Source organism: Oncorhynchus mykiss, chromosome 7, assembly GCF_057628025.1.
Source record: "Oncorhynchus mykiss isolate SJ-2025 chromosome 7, ASM5762802v1, whole genome shotgun sequence".
In the NCBI taxonomy this organism is placed as follows: Eukaryota; Metazoa; Chordata; class Actinopteri; order Salmoniformes; family Salmonidae; genus Oncorhynchus; species Oncorhynchus mykiss.
The window spans coordinates 38,626,218-38,647,093 of NC_143028.1; the positions used below are offsets into that span (position 1 = coordinate 38,626,218).

At 44.0% G+C, this 20,876-nt stretch overlaps 1 protein-coding gene across 2 annotated transcripts in view; it reads left to right on the forward strand.

The window, feature by feature from the left end:
* Nucleotides 1-961: 961 nt before the first annotated feature.
* Nucleotides 962-20,876, forward strand: part of mmel1 (membrane metalloendopeptidase like 1) — a 44,469-nt gene continuing 24,554 nt past the window's right edge. The window contains exons 1-11 of one of the 2 annotated variants that reach the window (XM_090240905.1): nucleotides 962-1,353; nucleotides 9,092-9,316; nucleotides 9,825-9,869; nucleotides 13,509-13,568; nucleotides 13,731-13,892; nucleotides 14,484-14,564; nucleotides 14,729-14,824; nucleotides 16,816-16,934; nucleotides 17,049-17,114; nucleotides 17,201-17,335; nucleotides 17,597-17,686. In XM_090240905.1, coding sequence (XP_090097031.1) covers nucleotides 1,068-1,353; nucleotides 9,092-9,316; nucleotides 9,825-9,869; nucleotides 13,509-13,568; nucleotides 13,731-13,892; nucleotides 14,484-14,564; nucleotides 14,729-14,824; nucleotides 16,816-16,934; nucleotides 17,049-17,114; nucleotides 17,201-17,335; nucleotides 17,597-17,686 — 1,365 coding nt within the window. In that variant the 5' untranslated portion in view covers nucleotides 962-1,067. Of the gene's footprint in view, nucleotides 1,354-9,026; nucleotides 9,317-9,824; nucleotides 9,870-13,508; nucleotides 13,569-13,730; nucleotides 13,893-14,483; nucleotides 14,565-14,728; nucleotides 14,825-16,815; nucleotides 16,935-17,048; nucleotides 17,115-17,200; nucleotides 17,336-17,596; nucleotides 17,687-20,876 lie in introns of both variants that reach the window. The other variant, XM_021609387.3, reaches the window with a different exon arrangement.

Genomic DNA, 20,876 nt, shown 5'->3' on the forward strand with positions numbered 1-20,876 from the left:
TCCCCCGGCTTAGACTATAGAAGGTTTTAATGGATTACACTCAAATGGCGACATACACTGAGTGTACAAAAAAATTAAGAAAACCCGCTCTTTCCATGGCATAGACTGACCAGGTGAATCCAGGTGAAAGCTATGATCCCTTATTGATGTCACTTGTTAAATCCACTTCAATCTGTGTAGATGAAGGGGAGGAGACAGGTTAAAGAAGGATTTTTTAGCCTTGAAATAATTTGAGACAGGGATTGTGAATGGGCAAGACAAAAGATTCATGTGCTTTTGAATGTGCATTCTTATTTTCTTTTTTTTTACCCCTTTTTCTCCCCAATTTCGTGGTATCCAAATTGTTGTAGTAGCTACTATCTTGTCTCAACGCTACAACTCACGTACAGGCTCGGGAGAGACGAAGGTTGAAAGTCATGCGTCCTCCGATACACAACCCAACCAAGCCGCACTGCTTCTTAACACAGCGCGCATCCAACCCGGAAGCCAGCCGCACCAATGTGTCGGAGGAAACACTGTGCACCTGGCAACCTTGGTTAGCGCGCACTGCGCCCGATAACATAAATGCCTCATAAGTTTAGTTCAACTGTTGTCGCCCATCAGAACCCCACATATAAGCTTCTTTTACCCCAATGTTTGTAAGCAAAGTACATTTAAACAACCACTGTTTAGCCTAAAAACATTGTTAAAACTGTTAGTTTGATATCATGGATGGTCAGCCCTTGCATCCATAGAGCAGTCTATGGATTTGAGAGTGGTTGCATTCCTCCAGCTCCATCCCTCAGCTTTTTACGGAAACTCTGGCAGGGAGTTCACTTTGTTAATTTTCAATTAAGGACTGTTGCTTTAAACACTTTCAATAGAGTAATAGTGTTATTATATGGTGCAATCCTCTAGTGAGTGAGATAATTTTGTGCCATTAATATCAAGCAACGCTTCTGAAGTAGAGAACAAAATTCTTAGTATTGCAAAAAAAAACTATTATATTGAAAGCAAAACATAAACCCAAAAGTATTGACAGCAAAACAAAATACTGCAAGGAAATATTTTTTTATTTTCTTTTAATAATGTATTTTTGTAAGGGATGCTCTCTACCTCTCCCTCCCTCCCTCGCTCCCTCTCTCTTTCTTTCTCCATCTTTTTCTCTCTCTCTCTCACTCTTTCTCTCTCTCACTCTTTCTCTCTCTCACTCCCTCCCTGAGCTGCAAACTGGACCAGATAGTATCTCTCAAGCATCCAGCGCCACAGCGTCATTTCTTCACACACCAGCTCTGGGTGACAGCTCAGTAGGGGTGTTTGGGAAAACAGCTTGCTGTGAGAGACGTCTCAGGGAGTTCTACCGTCTAAATCCAGGTAAGGAGCACTGCCTCACATTGCTACATACCTTAGCACACATTTAACCACGACTGGTGCATAAACAGATATACATTTAGAGCTGCTATAGTTTCAAGTTTCCATAGGATTGAAACTCATTTGTATGATCTTTGCTATTCATTTTATTTAATGTAAAAATGTATACTAATTTTGCTACCAGTCAGATAACACTTTTCTATCTATCTGTGCTGCATGAATACTCTATCATGCATGCTGCCTACTTTATGGATTGTTTTGAGCATAAATACTACATGTGTGCATCCTAAAAATACCCCCAAAGCCACCTGAAATGTCTTAACAAACTAGAGAACAATAACAAAAAAAAAAAAATGTTCTTTGTCACTATATAGATACACTATATATACAAAGGTATATGAACACCACTTCAAATGAGTGGATTTGGCTATATCAGCCACACCCGTTGCTGACAGGTGTATAAAATCGAGCACACAGCCATGCAATTTCCATAAACAAACATTGGCAGTAGAATGGCCTTACTGAAGAGCTCAGTGACTTTCAACGTGGCACCGTCATAGGATGCCACCTTTCCAACAAGTCAGTTCATCAAATTTCTGCCCTGCTAGAGCTGCCCCGTTCAACTTTAAGTGCTGTTATTTGGGGAGTGGAAAAGTCTAGGAGCAACAACAGCTCAGCCGTGAAGTGGTAGGCCACACAAGCTTACAGTGCTGAAGCGGGTAGTGCGTAAAAATTGTCTGCCCTCGGTTGCAACACTCACTACCGAGTTCCAAACTGCTTCTGGAAGTAACATCAGTACGAGAACTGTTTGTCGGGAGCTTCATGAAATGGGTTTCCATGGCCGAACAGCTGGAGCACAAGCCTAAGATCATCATGCGCAATGCCAAGCGTTGGCTGGAGTGGTGTAAAGCTCGCCGCCATTGGACTCTGGAGCAGTGGAAATGCGTTTTCTAGAGTGTTGAATCACACTTCACCATCTTGCAGTCCGACGGACAAATTTTGGTTTGGCGGATGACAGGAGAACACTAACTGCCCAAAGGCATAGTGCCAACTGTAACGTTTGGTGTAGGAGGAATAATGGTCTGGGGCTGTTTTTCATGATTCGGGTTAGGCCCTTTAGTTCCACTGAAGGGAAATCTTAACGTTACAGCATACAATGACATTCTAGACGATTCTGTGCTTCCAACTTTGTGGCAACAGTTTGGGGAAGGCCCTTTCCTCTTTCAGGAGGAACGTCGACTGCGAGCCAGGCCTAATCACCCAACATCAGTGCCCGACCTCACTAATGCTCTTGTGGCTGAATGGAAGCATGTCCCTCCAGCAATGTTCCAACATCTAGTTGAAAGCCTTCCCAGAAGAGTGGAGGCTGTTATATCAGCAAATGAGGGACCAACCCCATGTTAATGACCATGATTTTGGAATGAGATGTTCCACGAGCAGGAGTCCACATATATTTGGTCATGTAGTGTATAAACAAAACATAGGCTCAGAGTTCAGAAACATTGAGTAAGTTCATTCTGTTGACCTGGCACAGGCACTAATCCCTGGCACCGAGTTGAGAAGTTTAGAGACGTGGCTGTGGTGCCAGTCACCAAACATGTAATCCCAACTAACGAGAAAAGGTGCTTAGAGCAAAGAAAGTCTAAATCCATGACATTTTCCACCCAAAGGTTTCGTTTTGATGTCTAGTTATGCACCATAACATTGCATCATTGCTCTAATTCACAAATACACCTTTAAAGGTTACTAAATCTCATCTATTCCCCCAAGACATTTGAGGGTATAACCTACACTGAACAACAATATAAACGCAACATGTAAAGTGTTGGTCCCATGTTTCATGAGCTGCAATAAAAGATCCCAGAAATGTTCTACATGCACAAAACGCTTACATTTCTTTACATTCCTGTTAGTGAGCATTTCTCCTTTGCCAAGATAACCCATCCACCTAACAGGTGTGGCATATCAAGAAGCTGATTAAACAGCATGATAGTTACAAATCAAATCAAATCCCACCAAACTTTATTTGTCACAAGCGCTGAATACATCAAGTGTAGACCTTACCCTGAAACGCTTACTTACAAGCCCTTAACCAACAGTGCAGTTCAAGAAGAGTTAAGAAAATATTTACCAAGTAGACTAAAATAAAAAAGTAACACAATAATAATAACAATAACGAGGCTACATACAGGCGGCACGGGTACCGAGTCAGTGTGCGGGGGTACAGGTTAGTTGAGGTAATTTGTACATGTAGGTGGGGGTGAAGTGACTATGCATAGATAATAAACAGTGAGTAGCAGCAGTGTACCAAAGGGAGGGGGGGCGGGGTCAATGTAAATGGTCCTGTGGCGATTTTATTAATTGTTCAGCAGTCTCATGGCTTGGGGATAGAAGCTGCTGAGGAGCCATTTGGTCCTAGACTTGGCGCTCCGGTATCGCTTGACGTGCGGTAGCAGTGAAAACAGTCTATGACTTGGGTGACTGCAGTCTCTGACAATTTTATGGTCTTTCCTCTGACACTGCCTATTATATAGGTCCTGGAAGGCAGGAAGCTTGGCCCCAGTGATGTACTGGGCTGTTCGCACTACCCTCTGTAGTGCCTTACGGTCAGATGCCGAGCAGTTGCAATACCAGGCGGTGATGCAACCGGTCAGGATGCTCTCGATGGTGCAGCTGTAGAACCTTTTGAGGATCTGGGGACCCATGCCAAATCTTTTCAGTCTCCTGAGGGGGAAAAGGTTTTATCGTGCCCTCTTCATAACTGTCTTGGTGTTTGGACCATGATAGTTCGTTGGTGATGGGGACACCAAGGAACTTGAAACTCTCAACCCGTTCCACTACAGCCCGTCAATGTTAATGGGGGCCTGTTCAGCCCGCCTTTTCCTGTAGTCCACGATTAGCTCCTTTGTCTTGCTCACATTGAGGGACAGGTTGTTGTCCTGGCACCACACTGCCAGTTCTCTGACCTCCTCTCTATAGGCCGTCTCATCGTTGTCGGTGATCAGGCCTACTAACACTGTTGTGTCGTCAGCAAACTTAATGATTGTGTTGGAGTCGTGTTTGGCCATGCAGCCGTGGGTGAACAAGGAATACAGGAGGGGACTAAGTACACACCCCTGAGGGGCCCCAGTGTTAACTTCTTATGGCTGGGGGGCAGTATTGAGTAGCTTGGATGAATAAGTTGCCCAAAGTAAACGGCCTGCTCCTCAGTCTCAGTTGCTAATATATGCATATTATTATTAGTATTGGATAGAAAACACTCTAAAGTTTAAAACTGTTTGAATAATGTCTGTGAGTATAACATAACTCATATGGCAGGCAAAATCCTGAGGAGAAATCAAAACAGGGAGTGAGAAATCTGATCTTGGTATGTATTCACCACAGTTCCCAATGAAATCCCCTTGGGATATTAATGATGCTGCACTTCCTAGGGGTTCCACTAGATGTCAACCATCTATAGAAATTTGAATGAGACTTCTACTGTGTTGTGGTACTGAATGAGAGCAGAATCTATCAGGTGACTGGCAGTCAGCCATTTTCTGATCACACGCATTCCTCATGGTATCCACTTGCGTTCCATTGCTCATCAAGACACAAAGGAATATTCCGGTTGGAACTTTATTGAAGCTATATGTTAAAAACATCCTAATGATTGATTCTGTACTTAGTTTGAAATGTTTCTTCGACCTGTAATATAACTTTTTTACATTTTTGTCCAACGTAACGCTGACCAGAATGAGCGTTTGGATATGTATACCAAACACGCTAATAAAAGAAGGTATTTGGACATAAATAAAACATAAAACAAAACAAACATTTATTGTGGACCTGGGATTCCTCGAGTGCTTTCTGATGAAGATCATCAAAGGTAAGGGAATATTTATCATGTAATTTCTTGTTTATGTTGACGCCAACATGGCGGCTATTCTGGCTATTTATTGCATGGTTTGCTTATTCCGTAAAGGTTTTTGAAATCAGACACAGCGGTTGCATTAAGGAGAAGTATATCTATAATTCCATGTGTATTATCATTGACATTTATCATGAGTATTTCTGTTGAATGATGTGGCTATGCAAAATCACTGGATGTTTTTGGAACTAGTGAATGTAACGCGCCAATGTAAACTCATATTTTGATAAATATGAACTTAATCAAACAAAACATACATGTATTGTGTAACATGAAGTCCTATGAGTGTCATCTGATGAAGATCATCAAAGGTTAGTGATTAATTTGATCTCTATTTGTGCTTTCAGTGCTTTCACTGAAAAGCCTATTTGAAATCATACACTGTGGTGGGATTAACAACAAGATTACCATTAAAACGGTATAAGATACATGTATGTTTGAGGAATTTTAATTATTCGATTTCTGTTGTTTTGAATTTGGCGCCCTGCACTTTCAATGGCTGTTGTCATATCATCCCGTTAACGGGATTGCAGCCATAAGAAGTTTAAGGATCAGCGTGGCAGATGTGTTGCTGCTTACTCTTACCACCTGGGGGCGGCCAGTCAGGAAGTCCAGGATCCATTTGCAGAGGGAGGTGTTAAAACCTGTTATGGATGATGCGAATTTTCGCAGCTTTTTGTTAAACATCGCGCAACATTTCAAAGTCCTACTACTCATGCCATGAATATAGTATATGCATATGATAAGTATGTGTGTATAGAAAACACTCTGAAGTCTCTAAAACTGGTTAAATCGGGTCTGTGGCTATAACAGAACGTGTTTAGGAGTAAAAATCCCTGGTAAAACTGTTTACCAAAAACACAAAAAAAATATTTGTCCGCCATTCAATGTATTGTTTAAGGCGACCTAAAATAAATGATCCCCTGTAAACGCCTACAGCTTCCACACGATGTCGCCATTGCTGTCAATTTCTGACTCATTTATCCTTGGTTACAACACGAATAGGCCCCTCCTTTCTTGAGGCGCACCACAGTATGTTGTGAAACTGAAAAAATGGACGATGATTTCCAGACTTGCTGCTATCGAATACAGATCGCCCCGTGATCAATTTGATACATCATTAACGTTTATTAATACCTAAAGTTGGTTTAGAAAAGTCGTTTGAAGTGATTTGTAAAAGTTTATAGGCGACTTTTGTAATTTTAAAAAGTGACGTTGCGTCTTGTAAATGGGCTTTTTGCAGCATCAGACTGGCCTTCAGCAAATGACATTTTGGGTATACAATGACGGATTTAATCGGGAAAAAGACCCAATTGTGATGTTTATGGGACATATAGGAGTGCCAACAAAGAATCTCGTCCAAGGTAATGAATGTTTTATATTTTATTTCTGCGTTTTGGGTAGCGCCGGCTACCGCAAAATCTGTTGTTTACGTGTCGTGCTGGTATTTTGGGGGGGTGCATGCTATCAGATAATAGCTTCTCATGCTTTCGCCGAAAAGCATTTTACAAATCTGACTTGGTGGCTAGATTCACAACGAGTGTAGCTTTAATTCAGTACCTTGCATGTGTATTTTTATGAAAGTTTGAGATTTATCGAGTACTATACTCGAGTACTATAGGTGGCGCTCTGAAATTTCCGCTGAGCTGTTCCTGTGCAGGGACCACCTCCGTAAGATTAAGTCCTAGAGTCCTTAGCTTATTGATGAGATTTGAGGGCACTATGGTGTTGAACGCTGAGCTGTAGTCAATGAACAGCATTCTCACATAGGTGTTCCTTTTGTCTATTTGAGAAAGGGCAGTGTGGAGTGTGATTGAGATTGCGTCATCTGTGGATCTGTTTGGGGTGGTATGCGAATTGGAGTGGGGCTAGGATATCTGGGAGGATGCTGTTGATGTGAGCCATGACCAGCCTTTCAAAGTACTGACGTGTGCCACGGGGCGGTAATCATTTAGTCAGGTCACCTTTGCTTCCTTGGGCACAGGGACTATGGTGGTCTGCTTGAAACACGTAGGTATTACAGACTCGGTCAGGGAGAGGTTGAAAATGTTAGTGAAGACACTTGACAGTTGGTCCGCGCATGCTTTGAGTACACAGGGGCATCTTGTGCTGGGGACAATAAAAGGCCACTATAAAATGTGTAGTTTTGTCACACAACACAATGCCACAGATGTCTAAAGTTTTCAGGGGGTGTGCAATTGGAATGCTCACCAGAGCTGTTGCCAGAGAATTTTATGTTAATTTCTCTACCATAAGCCGCCTCCCATGTTGTTTTTGACAATTTGGCAGTATGTCCAGTCGTCCTGACCGTCTTCAAACTGCAGAACATGTTTGGCATCGTGTGGGCTAGCGATTTGCTGATCTCAAAGTTGTGAACAGAGTGCCGCATGGTGGCGGTAGGGTTATGGTATGGGCAGGCAGGAATAAGCTACGGACAACAAACACAATTGCTTTTTATCGATGGAAATTTGAATGCTCAAAAATACTGTGACGAGATCCTGAGGCTCAGTGCGAGGCCCATTTTTTGAAGGTATCTGTGACCAACAGATGCATATCTGTATTCCCAGTCATGTGATATCCATCAATTAGGGCCTAATGAATTTATTTAAATTGACGGAATTCCTCATATGAACTGTAACGCAGGAAAATCAATTAAATTGTTGCATGTTGCGTTTATATTTTTGTTTAGCATATATCAACAGAATTTAATACATAAATGACCACAACCCTTTGTAAGAAAACTGAAGATGACAGTGCAATCATATCACTATTAGATATCAAATATGCAATATCTAATTATCAAAATAAGGAATTCATTGTATCGTCTATCTGAGGGGTGAAAGCAGATTTTTGGCTTGGATATAGGCCTACTACAGCAACCTGGTCTTGTTGACTACAGAGATATGTAGCTCTGACATTGAGACAGACAGCTTTTGCGAATACATTCGAGACGGGCAGTAAAGACCTGCAGCTCCTCCAACCTCCAACAGCCGTGCCAGACGTGCCCATGAGTATTCATCAGGAGAAGCTAATGGGGCACCGCGGCATGAACCTCTGATTTAGAGCCCTGCCTCCTGTCACTCCTAATAGAAGAGCAGCTAGAGAGCGTGTGCAACAGGCTGGTATTGGAGGAGGAACAGGTGTTGATGAGTGAAAAGATTCAAAGTGATGCTGAAAGGTATGAGTCATTGGGATTTGTTCCCCAGAAATGCTCATTTGCAATATTGTGTTCAGATAAAACATTATGATGAGTAGGAAATATTGTGCAGGAGGTGTACGGCCAGCTGTAGAATTATGAAGGGCCACATTAACCCTATTGAGTTAGGCCTACACATTTTTTTTGTGCTAAGAGCACAAATGCATAATTTCATTCAAAATGCTTTAAGATACGAGTGGGTGAAGAAACCCACGTTATATCTAACATTAAGCCTAATATGACCACTTGTAAGGCTAAAAACGTATCCAAAGTCAAATGAGCAAATATTATGCCCCAAAATAAGAATTTTCTCAAAATAGCAAATTGGCAAAGCTGAGCTCTGCACATTGTTGTCAGCTGTGTCTGGGTCATATCACAGAAGCAGTCAAGGGAACACCATGGTCACATCGGACACTACAATAATTTATTTCCAGGTGCGCAGTAGGCCCAATGGAAGGGTGTGATTCATTAGGCTATTAGCCTATAAATAAGCTTTAGCATAGAAAGGAGACACTTTCCTACGAAGGGATAAGTTGAAGGTTCAACAATGTTTTCTCTCACTCGGTCTAGGTCACTTGAACGACTGGCATTGCACTGCATCACTTGACACAGCCCACTCACAAACGGGTACGCAGGCTCTCTGCCTGTACCCTGTCCCCTTCACTCTGCACGCTCATTTCCCAGAGAGCCCGGAGAGGTGAGAATGGGAAAATCCGAAAGCCAAATGGATATCATGGAAAAATCAACCAAACCAGTGAAGCGCCGTTGGACTGTTGTGGAAATCGTGCTATCTGTGCTGTTGTTGCTGGTCAGCTGTGCCCTAGCTGGACTGATAGTCCTCTACACTTCGGCTTTGAGAGGTAGGCTCAACCCAACGACTGAGGACTATTCCCTTAATCAATTGCTAAATGCCATTCCATTTGTAAAGTAAAGTGCTTAATGTCCAGAATTGGTCTGTGACCCTCTGATTTTCTCCACTAATAGTAATGCAATTTATATTTTAACAGGTATGTCAAATTGTGGAGGTCATATGGTTTGGCTATAGTTGGGCAATGGTCATTGGGCAGTAGAAATACAAATAGAATTTGACCTCCACTAATTACACTCACATCTTACTGTGATATTCATCAGGGTTTCATGTTATTTGCCTAGTTGGAAAGCACAAAGCCAAGCAGTATCTGAAAAACTTTATGAGCATCTTGTGACAACTAACCCAGAGTGTTTTGTAAAATATATTGAGGGATAAATAGGCAACCAATTTTCTAATCAGAATAAAATGTCCATTGAGGTGGGCAAAGCACTCCAGCCTATTGTAACAGTAAGTGTTCTGATCAAGCATTTTCCATGTTTATTTTCTCTCCAATGCAGAGCAATCTAATAGATCTGGTATGTCAAGGAGCTCAGTCACCGAGGGTGAGTCTTGACACTTGAGTTGAAATATGTGATTATATCCATGTTATAGGATACGCTACGACGTAAACTGGCCAGAGGATGTTCCCCTTGTAATTCCCTCTGACAAAAGTGAGAGAATAGTCATCGCTGACACAGCCATTTCAGAGTTTAAGGGGTGCGTAACTGTTGGCAGGGAAGTCAAACGCAGGAGAGCAGAACGTGGTGAACAGCTGGAGCAGTTTAACATATAAAACTAACTGCATGCAAAACAACAAACACATGGCTACAAAACCAGTAGCGTAACAGTAACACTTAGAACACGTACTTACAAAATAAACAATTCCCAACATGGATGAAACAGAGGGAAAATGTACAACATGTAATTAGGGAATTGAGTGTGAAAACAAGACGAAACAAATGGAACATGATAAATGGATCGGCGATGGCTAGAAGACAGGTGACGTCGACCGCCGAACATCGCCCGAACAAGGAGAGGAACCGACTTCTGCAGAAGTCGTGACAGTATCCCCTCCCTTGACACGCGGCTCCAGCAGCGCACCAACACCGTCCTCGGGGACGACCCGGAGGGTGAGGTGCAGGGCGATCCGGACGGAGACGGTGGAAATCCCGCAGCATAGAAGGGTCCAACACATCCTCCTCCGGAACCCAGCATCTCTCCTCTGGACCGTACCCCTCCCAGTCCACGAGGTACTGAAGGCCCCTCGTCTGACGTCTCGAATCCAGGATGGATCGAACAGAGTACTCCAGGGCCCTCTCAATGTCCAGAGGGGGCGGAGGAACCTCCCGCACCTCAGATTCCTGAAGCGGGCCAGCCACCACCGGCCTGAGGAGAGACACATGGAACGAGGGGTTAATGCGGTAATCGGGGGGAAGCTGTAACCTATAACATACCTCGTTTACTCTCCTGAGGACTTTAAATGGCCCCACAAACCGTGGACCCAGCTTCCGACAGGGCAGGCGGAGGGGCAGGTTTCGGGTTGAGAGTAAGACCCGGTCCCCCGGGTGCGAACACCGGGGTCTCACTGCGGTGACGGTCTGCACCTCCCATGTCTCTTCTGCACGCCTGAACCAGTCGTCCACCGCAGTAGCCTCGGCCTGACCCTGATGCCATGTCGCCAGAACCGGCAATACACACTGGAAGGGAGAGAGGTTAGTGGAGGAGTGGCGGAGCGAGTTCTGGGCCATCTCTGCCCAGGGCACGAACGCTGCCCACTCCCCCGGCCGGCCCTGGCAATAAGACCTCAGAAACTTACCCACATCCTGGTTAACTCTCTCCACCTGCCCGTTACTCTCGGGGTGAAAACCTGAGGTAAGGCTGACCGAGACCCCCAGATGTTCCATGAACGCCCTCCAGACCCTCAACGTGAACTGGGGACCCCGATCAGACACTATATCCTCAGGCACCCCATAGTGCCGGAAGACGTGAGTTAACAGGGCCTCCGCAGTCTGTAGGGCCGTAGAGAGACCGGGCAAAGGGAGGAGATGACACAATGACCAGGATCATGGTGTTACCCTGTGAAGGTGGAAGATCGGTTATGAAATCCACCGACAGGTGCGACCACGGGCGTTGTGGAACAGGTAAGGGTTGTAACTTACCTCTGGGCAGGTGCTTAGGAGCCTTACACTGGGCGCACACCGAGCAGGAGGAAACATAAACCCTCACACCCTTAGCCAAAGTGGGACACCAATATTTCCCACTAAGACAGCGCACCGTCCGACCGATCCCAGGATGACCAGAGGAGGGTGACGTGTGGGCCCAATAGATCAGCCGGTTGCGGACAGCAGACGGAACGTACAGACGCCCAGCTGGACACTGAGGGGGAGCGGGCTCTGCACGTGACGCCCGCTCAATGTCCACGTCCAGCTCCCACACTACCGGCATCACCAAGCAAGAGGCAGGGAGTATGGGAGTGGGATCCATGGGCTGCTCCTCTGTGTCATACAGCCGGGACTGTCACGGGATTCTTCTGTTGAAGGAGGGGCGGACCAAAACGCAGCATGGTTATTATTCATGTTTCTTTAATAAAGAAACTATACATTAATAAACTAACAAAACCAAGAAATGTGAAAAACCAAAACAGCCCTATCTGGTGCAAACACAGAGACAGGAACAATCACCCACAAAACCAAACAGGCTACCTAAATATGGTTCCCAATCAGAGACAATGACTAACACCTGCCTCTGATTGAGAACCATATCAGGCCCAAACACAGAAACAGACAAACAAGACATCCAACATAGAATGCCCACTCAGATCACACCCTGACCAAACAAAACATAGAACATACAAAGCAAACTATGGTCAGGGTGTGACAGGGACAGTGCGTCTGCCTTAACGTTGGTCTGTACGAAAGGGTGAAAACAAAACGGGTGAAAAATATGGCACACATTGCCTGGCGAGGGTTCAGTCTCCTCGCTGCCCAGATGTACTCCAGATTGCGGAGGTCAGTCCAGATGAGAAAAGGGTGTTTAGCCCCCTCAAGCCAATGTCTCCACGCCTTCAAGGCCTTGACGACAGCCAACAGCTCCCGGTCCCCCACGTCATAGTTTTGCTCCGCTGGGCTGAACTTCTTCGAGAAGAAGGCACAGGGGCGGAGCTTCGGTGGCGTACCCGAGCGCTGAGAGAGCACCGCTCCTATCCCAGCCTCAGACGTGTCAACCTCCCCTATGAACGCCAAAGAGGGATCCGGATGGGCCAGCACGGGCGCCTAGGTAAACAGAGCCCTTAGTTTCCCAAAAGCCCTGTCCGCCTCAACTGACCACTGCAGAAGTACAGGACACCCTTCAGCAGTGAGGTAATGGAAGCAGCCACCTGACCAAAACCCAAGATAAATCTCCAGGAGTAATTGGCAAACCCTAACAATTGCTGCACCTCCTTTACCGTGGTGGGAGTCGGCCAATTACGCACGGCTGAAATGCGCTCACTCTCCTTCTCTACCCGATGTGGAAATACGATACCCTAGGAAGGAGACGGCTTGCTGAAAGACGGCTTGCTGAAAGACGGCTTGCTCCAACAGTCGTCCAAGTACCTTGCGCACCAAAGACACATGCTCGGCGCGTGTAGCGGAGTATATCAGAATGTCATCGATATACACCACTACACCCTGCCCGTGCAGGTCCCTGAAAATCTAATCTACAAAGGATTGGAAGACAAGTGGTGGAGTGGTGAATAGCTGGAGCATATAAAACTAACTGCATGCAAAACAACAAACACATGGCTATAAAACCAGTAGCGCACCAGTAACACATAGAACACGTACTTACAAAATAAACAATTCCCAACATGGACATGGGGGAAACAGAGGGAAAAAATACAACATGTAATTAGGGAATTGAAACCAGGTGAGTGTGAAAACAAGACAAAACAAATGGAACATGATGAATGGATCGGCGATGGCTAGAAGACAGGTGACGTCGACCGCCGAACACCGCCCGAAATAGGAGAGGAACCGACATCGGTAGAAGTCGTGACACAGAGAGACCAGACAGACAGACAGTATCAAGCCATGATTGACAGAGAAATCCAAATGGTCCTTAATGCTGCTGTTAAAATAAATTCATACTCTTTGCCAGGAATGACGACAGTTGTTTTCTATTAAAAGTTCCTCTTATATCCATTCCCTGTGTCATGTTTTCAGGGCAGCAGTATCGTTCTGCCCCCAGCAATGTTTGCACAACTCCTGAGTGTGTTACTGCAGGTGAGCATTCTGCCTTCATATGGGGTTGTTCTTCCTCCCAAAACAAACTCATCACTCAATATTACATCAACATCACAGATAACTACATCACAAGTTTCCCTTAACTGCTATGTAATCCCATATTCCCCTCTCTTGACTCCTCATCTGACTGTGGCCCCACAGCTGCTCGTCTTCTGCAGAACATGGATGCAACGGTAGAGGCTTGTCAGAACTTCTACCAGTATGCCTGTGGGGGATGGCTGGAGCGCCATGTCATCCCAGAGACCAGCTCCCGCCACAGCGTCTTCGACATCCTCAGAGACAAGCTGGAGATCGTGCTTAAAGGTCCAATGCAGCCATTTTTTATTTTTTTATCTCAATGTCAAATCATTTCTGGGTAACACTGAAGTATCTTACTGTGATTGTTTTCAATTAAAATGGTCAAAAAGAAACAAAAATAGCAAAAGGCGATATCTCAAGCAAGAATTTTGCCAGGAGTGGTCTGAGTGGGGAGGGGAAAACTGAAAATGAGGTGTTATTGGCAGAGGGGTTTGAAACTCTCTTTCTTATTGGTCCACTAACAAATTTACCGCATGGGGATGTCACCATGGAAGGCCAAAACTCCATCCCACCAAGACAGGCTGAAATTTCAGGTGGTCTTTTCAAACAGTTCTTACACCAAAACAGAATGATCATAACCTCATAGTGTGGAAATATATATAAAACACAGGAAAATCAATGGGCCTTTAAAGGTCAGTCAGCAACATGTTTCCATAGTAACCTCAGGGTCAGCCATTATGTGATAAAAGTGACCCATGGTGAGCTACTGTCTTGTATGCAGGATTACACGGTGTTATCATCAACTTGCTGTGTTAGATAAAATCAATGAATAAAATTAGGTCAATCTTTGCAATGCTGTCGGTTATCTTCTCACAGGAGTTTTTGAGACTGAGAGTGATCAGGACCGTGATGCCTTCAAGAAGGCCAAAACTCTCTACAGCTCCTGCATGAATGAGAGTGAGTAGGATTTCTCACGTCTAAACTCATACTAACTCAACAGCAGTTAACACTGTTACACAGCACTTTGGTCTCATCAGAATTAGTTGCATACTCTGTAATATTAATCAACAGTAAGTATGTAAGATTGACTCATAAAGGTGTTACTGTGTTGTCTGCTGTAGCTTTGATAGAGCAGCTCGACTCCAAGCCTCTCATGCATCTCATCGACAGCATAGGAGATTGGCCTGTTGCCTCAGAGGACTGGAACAGCGCTACAGGTACCTACCACACACACACACACACACACACACACACACACACACACCAGCTGAAATGATGAGTGATATGAGTGAGAGTGACGTGTGACGTGCTCGTCCAACCTGCCCCTCCTCCCAGCTCTCAGGTGTTGTGAGGGGGGGGGGGGGGGGGGGTTGAGTGGGCAGCAGAACAGCCCTCAATCAGGACTGTGACTGATTCTTAAAATAGACCACTGTGCTCTGCGCCAAACCTCCTGACTGCCGCCAGTATAATTAAATGTAGTCAAGGACGGCGGATCAAACAAAATTGAACACACGTAAGTGCATCTGGTGCATTTTCACAAGCAGATATATGACTGTAAATTGTGCGGCAGTGGCCATCTACAGTGCTGTGCCTTCAGAAAGTATTCACACTCCTTGACTTTCTGAACATTTTGCTGTGTTACAGCCTGAATTTAACATTGATTAAATGTAGACTTTGTGTCACTGATCTACAAACAGTACCCCATAAATGGAATTGAACAAATTAATAAAATATGAAAAGCTGAAATGTCTTGAGTTAATAAGTCTTTAATCCCTTTGTTATGACAAGCCTACATAAGTTCAGGAGTAAAAATTAGCTTAACAAGTCAGATAATAAGTTGCATGGACTTACTCTGTGTGCAACAATAGTGTTTAACTTGATTTTTGAATGGCTACCTCATCTCTGTAACCCACACATACAATGATATGTCCCTCAGGTCCCTCAGTTGAGCAGTGAATTTCAAACACAGATTCAACCACAAAGCCCAGGGAGGTTTTCCAATGCCTTGGAAAGAAGGGCACCTATTGGTAGATGGGTAAAAAAAAAAAAGCAGACATTGAATATCCCTTTGAGTATGGTCAAATTATTAATTACACTTTGGATGGTGTATCAATACACCTAGTCACTACAAAGTTACAGGTGGCCTTCCTAACTCCTAACTTCCTAAGTTGCCGGAGAGGAAGGAAACCGCTCAGGGATTTCACCATGAGGCCAATGGTGAGTGTAAAACAGTTACATAGTTTAATGGCTGTGATAGGAGAAAACAAAGGATGGATCAACAACATTGTAGTTACTCCACAATACTAACCTAATTGACAGAGTGAAAAGGAAGCCTGTAAAGATTTAAACATTACAAAACATGCATCCTGTTTGCAACAAGTCAACAAAAATGTGGCAATGCAATTAACTTTTGGTCCTGAATACAAAGTGTTATGTTTGGGGCAAGTCCAATACAACACAAAATTGAGAACCACTCTCCATATTTTCAAGCATAGTGGAGTCTGCATCATTTTATGGGTGTGCTTGAAATCGTTAAGCACTGGGGAGTTTTTCATGATAAAAAGTAAACGGAATGGAGCTAAGCACAGGTTAAAATCCAAGTGAAAACCTGGTTCAGTCTGCTTTCCACCAGACACTGGGAGAGGAATTCACCTTTCTACAGGACAATAACCTGAAACACCAGGCCAAATCTACACTGGAGTTACTTACCAAGAAGACAGTGAATGTTCCTGAGTGGCCGAGTTACAGTTTTGACTTAAATCTACTTGAAAATCTATGACAAGACTTGAAAATGGTTGTCTAGCAATGATTTTGAAAAGAATAATGAGCAAATGTTGCACAATCCAGGTGTGGAAAGCTCTTAGAGACTTACCCAGAAAGACTTACAGCTGTTATCACTGCCAAAGGTGCTTATGCATAGTATTGACTCAGGGGTGTGAATACTTATGGAAACATTTCTAAAAACACGTTTTCACTTTGGCATTATGGGGCATTGTGTGTAGATGGGTGAGAATTTGTATTTATTTTATCAATTTTGAATTCATGCTGTAACGCAACAAAATGTGGAATAAATCAAGGGATATGAATACTTTCTGAAGGCACTGTATGCTTGGCTGTGTGAGAGGTAGTCAGTGTACTCTCTGCAAGCCAGATGATTAATGTTATATTAAATGGCCTTGTATATAATTGTTTAATGTTATTATACCAGAACAGGCTTGGAGCCTGGAAGATACTCTAGCCACCCTCAACTCTCATTACCACAAAAAGGTTATTCTGGACATGTATGTGTGGACGGATGACCGCGACTCCCGTCGCCACATTATCTACGTAAGGACAGTGTCTTGAATACACAATGTTCGCAAAGTTCAGTGTTTTATTTGTCAATCTTCACCAATAGTGATTTGGTGATAGAAAACTGACATGTCTGTTTATATTTTACAGATTGACCAGCCAGGACTGGGAATGCCATCCAGAGATTATTACTTCAACGATGGAAACTACAAAAGGGTACTTTCATCAACAGCGTGTTTAATAACGTTATATTGATGTCATTGCAGGTCAACTTTGCAGTTATGTGTCGTATGGCTCTTTAGGTGCGAGAGGCCTACTTGCAGTTCATGGTTTCCATGGCGAGGATTGCCCGCGAGGACAGGAACTTGACCCAGGATGATGACCGTGTGGTGGAGGAAATGGTGCAGGTGCTGGATCTAGAGACAGATATAGCCAATGTGAGTGCCAACCTGCCACAATGGGAACCAGAACTGGGACAGAAATGAAAAATAGACTTCAATGAATTAGTCTACAGCAAGAAACTAATCTAATAGAGACTCATGAAATCAACTACACTCTACTTTATGTTGTCCGCATGTTATAAACTTGATGAATATCATGAATAGATCAATATTACTGCTAAATACAGTTTGTCACCTCAAATTATAATACATCAGACATTACTGTACACCTATACTTTCTGTGCTGTCGTGTCATAGGCCACATCCCCTGCAGAGGAACGTCAGGATGTCACGATTCTCTACAATAAGATGACCCTTAGTAAACTGCAGGAGTCCTTCAATCTCAACGTAAGTGCTTCCACTCCAGTGATTTCAAGTGGATGAGACTTGAGTCGGATGGCGTTGTCTATTTATAGTACACTGTACTATATGTACAGGGCATTCTGAAAGTATTCAGACCCATTCCATTTTTCCACATTTTGTTACGTTACAGCCTTATTCTAAATTTGATTAAATTATTGATTTCCCGCATCAATCTACACACAATACCCCATAATGACAAAGCAAAAACAGGTTTTTAGAAATGTTTGCAAATTTATACAAAATAAAAAACAGAAATACCTTATTTACATAAGTATTCAGACCCTTTGCTATGAGACTCGAAAATTGAGCTCAGGTGCATCATGTTTCCATTGATCAACCTTGAGATGTTTCGACAACTTGATTGTAGTCAGCCTGTGGTAAATTCAATCTATTGCACATGATTTGGAAAGGCACATACATCCCACAGTCCCACAGTTGACAGTGCATGTCAGAGCAAAAACCAAGCCATGAGGCCGAAGGAATTGTCTGTAGAGCTCTGTGATCGGATTGTGTCGAGGCACAGATCTGGGGAAGGGTACCAAAGAAATTCTGCAGCATTCCAAGGTCCCCAAGATTACAGTGGCCTCCATCATTCTAAAATGGAAGAAGTTTGGAACCACCAAGACTCTTCCTAGAGCTGGCCATCTGGCCAACCTGAGCAATCGGAGAAGAAGGGCCTTGGTCAGGGAGGTGACCAAGAACCCGATGATCACTCTGACAGAGCTCCAGAGTTCCTCTGTGGAGATGCGAGAACCTTCTAGAAGGACAACCATCTCTGCAGCACTCCACCAATCAGGCATTTATGGTAGAGTGGCCAGAAGGAAGCCACCCCTTAGCTTTGAGTTTGCCAGAAGGCACCTAAAGGACTCAGACCATGAGAAACAAGATTCTCTAGTCTGATGAAACCTTGATTGAACTCTGTGGCCTGGAAGCCAAGCCTCACATCTGGAGAAAACCTGGCACCATCCCTACGGTGAAGCATGGTGGTGACAGCATCATGCTGTTGGGATGTTTTGCAGCAGCAGGGACTGGGAGACTAGTCAGGATTGTGGGAAAGGTGAACGGGGCAAAGTACAGACAGATCCTTTATGAAAACCTGTTCCAGAGCGCACAGGACATCAGACTGGGGCGAAGGGTCACCTTCCAACAGGACAACGACCCTAAGCACACAGCAAAGACAACGCAGGAGTAGCTTTGGGACAAGTCTCTGAATGTCCTTGAGTGGCCCAGGGGGAGCCCGGTCTTGAACCCGATCAAACATCTTTGGAGAGACCTGAAAATAACTGTGCAGCGACGTTCCCCATCCAACCTGACAGAGCTTGAGAGGATCTTCAAAGAATAATGGGAGAAACTTTCCAAATACACATGTGCCAAGCTTGTAAGAAGACTCGAGGCTGTAATTGCTGCCAAAGCTATTTCAACAAATTACTGCATACTCCTGAGTGGTGCAGCGGTCTCAGCCACTGCATCTCAGTCCTAGAGGCATCACTACAGACCCTGGTTCAATCCCAGGCTGTATAACAACAGACCATGATCTGGAGTCCCATAGGGTGGTACACAATTGGCCCAGAGTCTTCCAGGTTAGGGGAGAGTTTTGCCGGGGTAGGCCATCACTGTTAAATAAGAATTTGTTCTTAACTGCAGAAACATTTCAGTTTCCCTAACTGACTTGCATAGTTATAGGTTAAATAATAAATAAAAAAGTAAAGGGTCTGAATACTTACAGTTTAAGTTGGAAGTTTACATACACCTAGGGGGGAGTCATTAAAACTCGTTTTTCAACCACTACACAAATTTCTTGTTAACAAACTATAGTTTTGGCAAGTCGGTTAGGACATCTACTGTGTGCATGACACAAATCATTTTTCCAACAATTGTTTACAGACCGATTATTTCACTTGTAATTCACTGTATCACAATTCCAGTGGGTCAGAAGTTTACATACACTAAGTTGACTGTGCCTTTAAACAGCTTGGGAAATTCCAGAAACGATGTCATGGCTTTAGAAGCTTCTGATAGGCTAATTGACATCATTTCAGTCAATTGGAGGTGTACCTATGGATGTATTTCAAGGCCTACCGTCAAACTCGGTGCCTCTTTGCTTGACATCATGGGAAAATCAAAAGAAATCATCCTAGACCTCAGAAAAAGACCTCCACAAGTCTGGTTGATCCTTTGGAGCAATTTCCGAATGCCTGAAGGTACCACGTTCATCTGTACAAACAATAGTATGCAAGTATAAACACCATGTGACCACGCACCCGTCATACCACTCAGGAAGGAGACGTGTTCTGTCTCCTAGAGATGAATGTACTTTGGTGCAAAAAGTGCAAATCAATCCCAGAACAACAGCAAAGGACTTTGTGAAGATGCTGGAGGAAACGGGTACAAAGGTATCTATATCCACAGTAAAACGAGTCCTCTATCGACATAACCTGAATGGCCGCTCAGCAAGGAAGAAGCCACTGCTCCAAAACTGCCATAAAAAGCCAGACTATGGTTTGCAACTGCACATGGGGACAAAGATCGTACTTTTTGGAGAAATGTCCTCTGGTCTGATGAAACAAAAATATAACTGTTTGGCCATAATGACCATCGTTGTGTTTGGAGAAAAAAGGGGGAGGCTTGCAAGCCGAAGAACATCATCCCAACAGTGAAGCATTGGGGTGGCAGCATCATGTTGTGGGGGTGCTTTGCTGCAGGAGGGACTGGTGCACTTCACAAAATAGATGGCATCATGAGGATAGCAAGCCTCCTCCTTTGTATAATTTTACAGTGACGGCCTACCCTGGCCTAACCCTCCCCTAACCTGGAAGATGCTGGGCCAATTGTGCACCGGGGTGGCAGGTAGCCTAGTGGTTAGATCGTTGGACTAGTAACCAAAAGATCGAATCCCAGAGCTGACAAGGTACAAATCTGTCATTCTGCCCCTGTTCCTAGGCCGTCATTGAAAATAAGAATTTGTTCTTAACTGTCATGCCTAGTTAAATAAAAACAAAATGTGGATGTAAAATTACTTGGATATATTGATGCAACATCTCAAGACATCAGTCAGGAAGTTAAAGCTTGGTTGCAAATGGGTCTTCCAAATGGACAATGACCCTCAGCATACTTCCAAAGTTGTGGCAAAATGGCTTAAGGACAACAAAGTCAAGGTATTGGAGTGGCCATCACA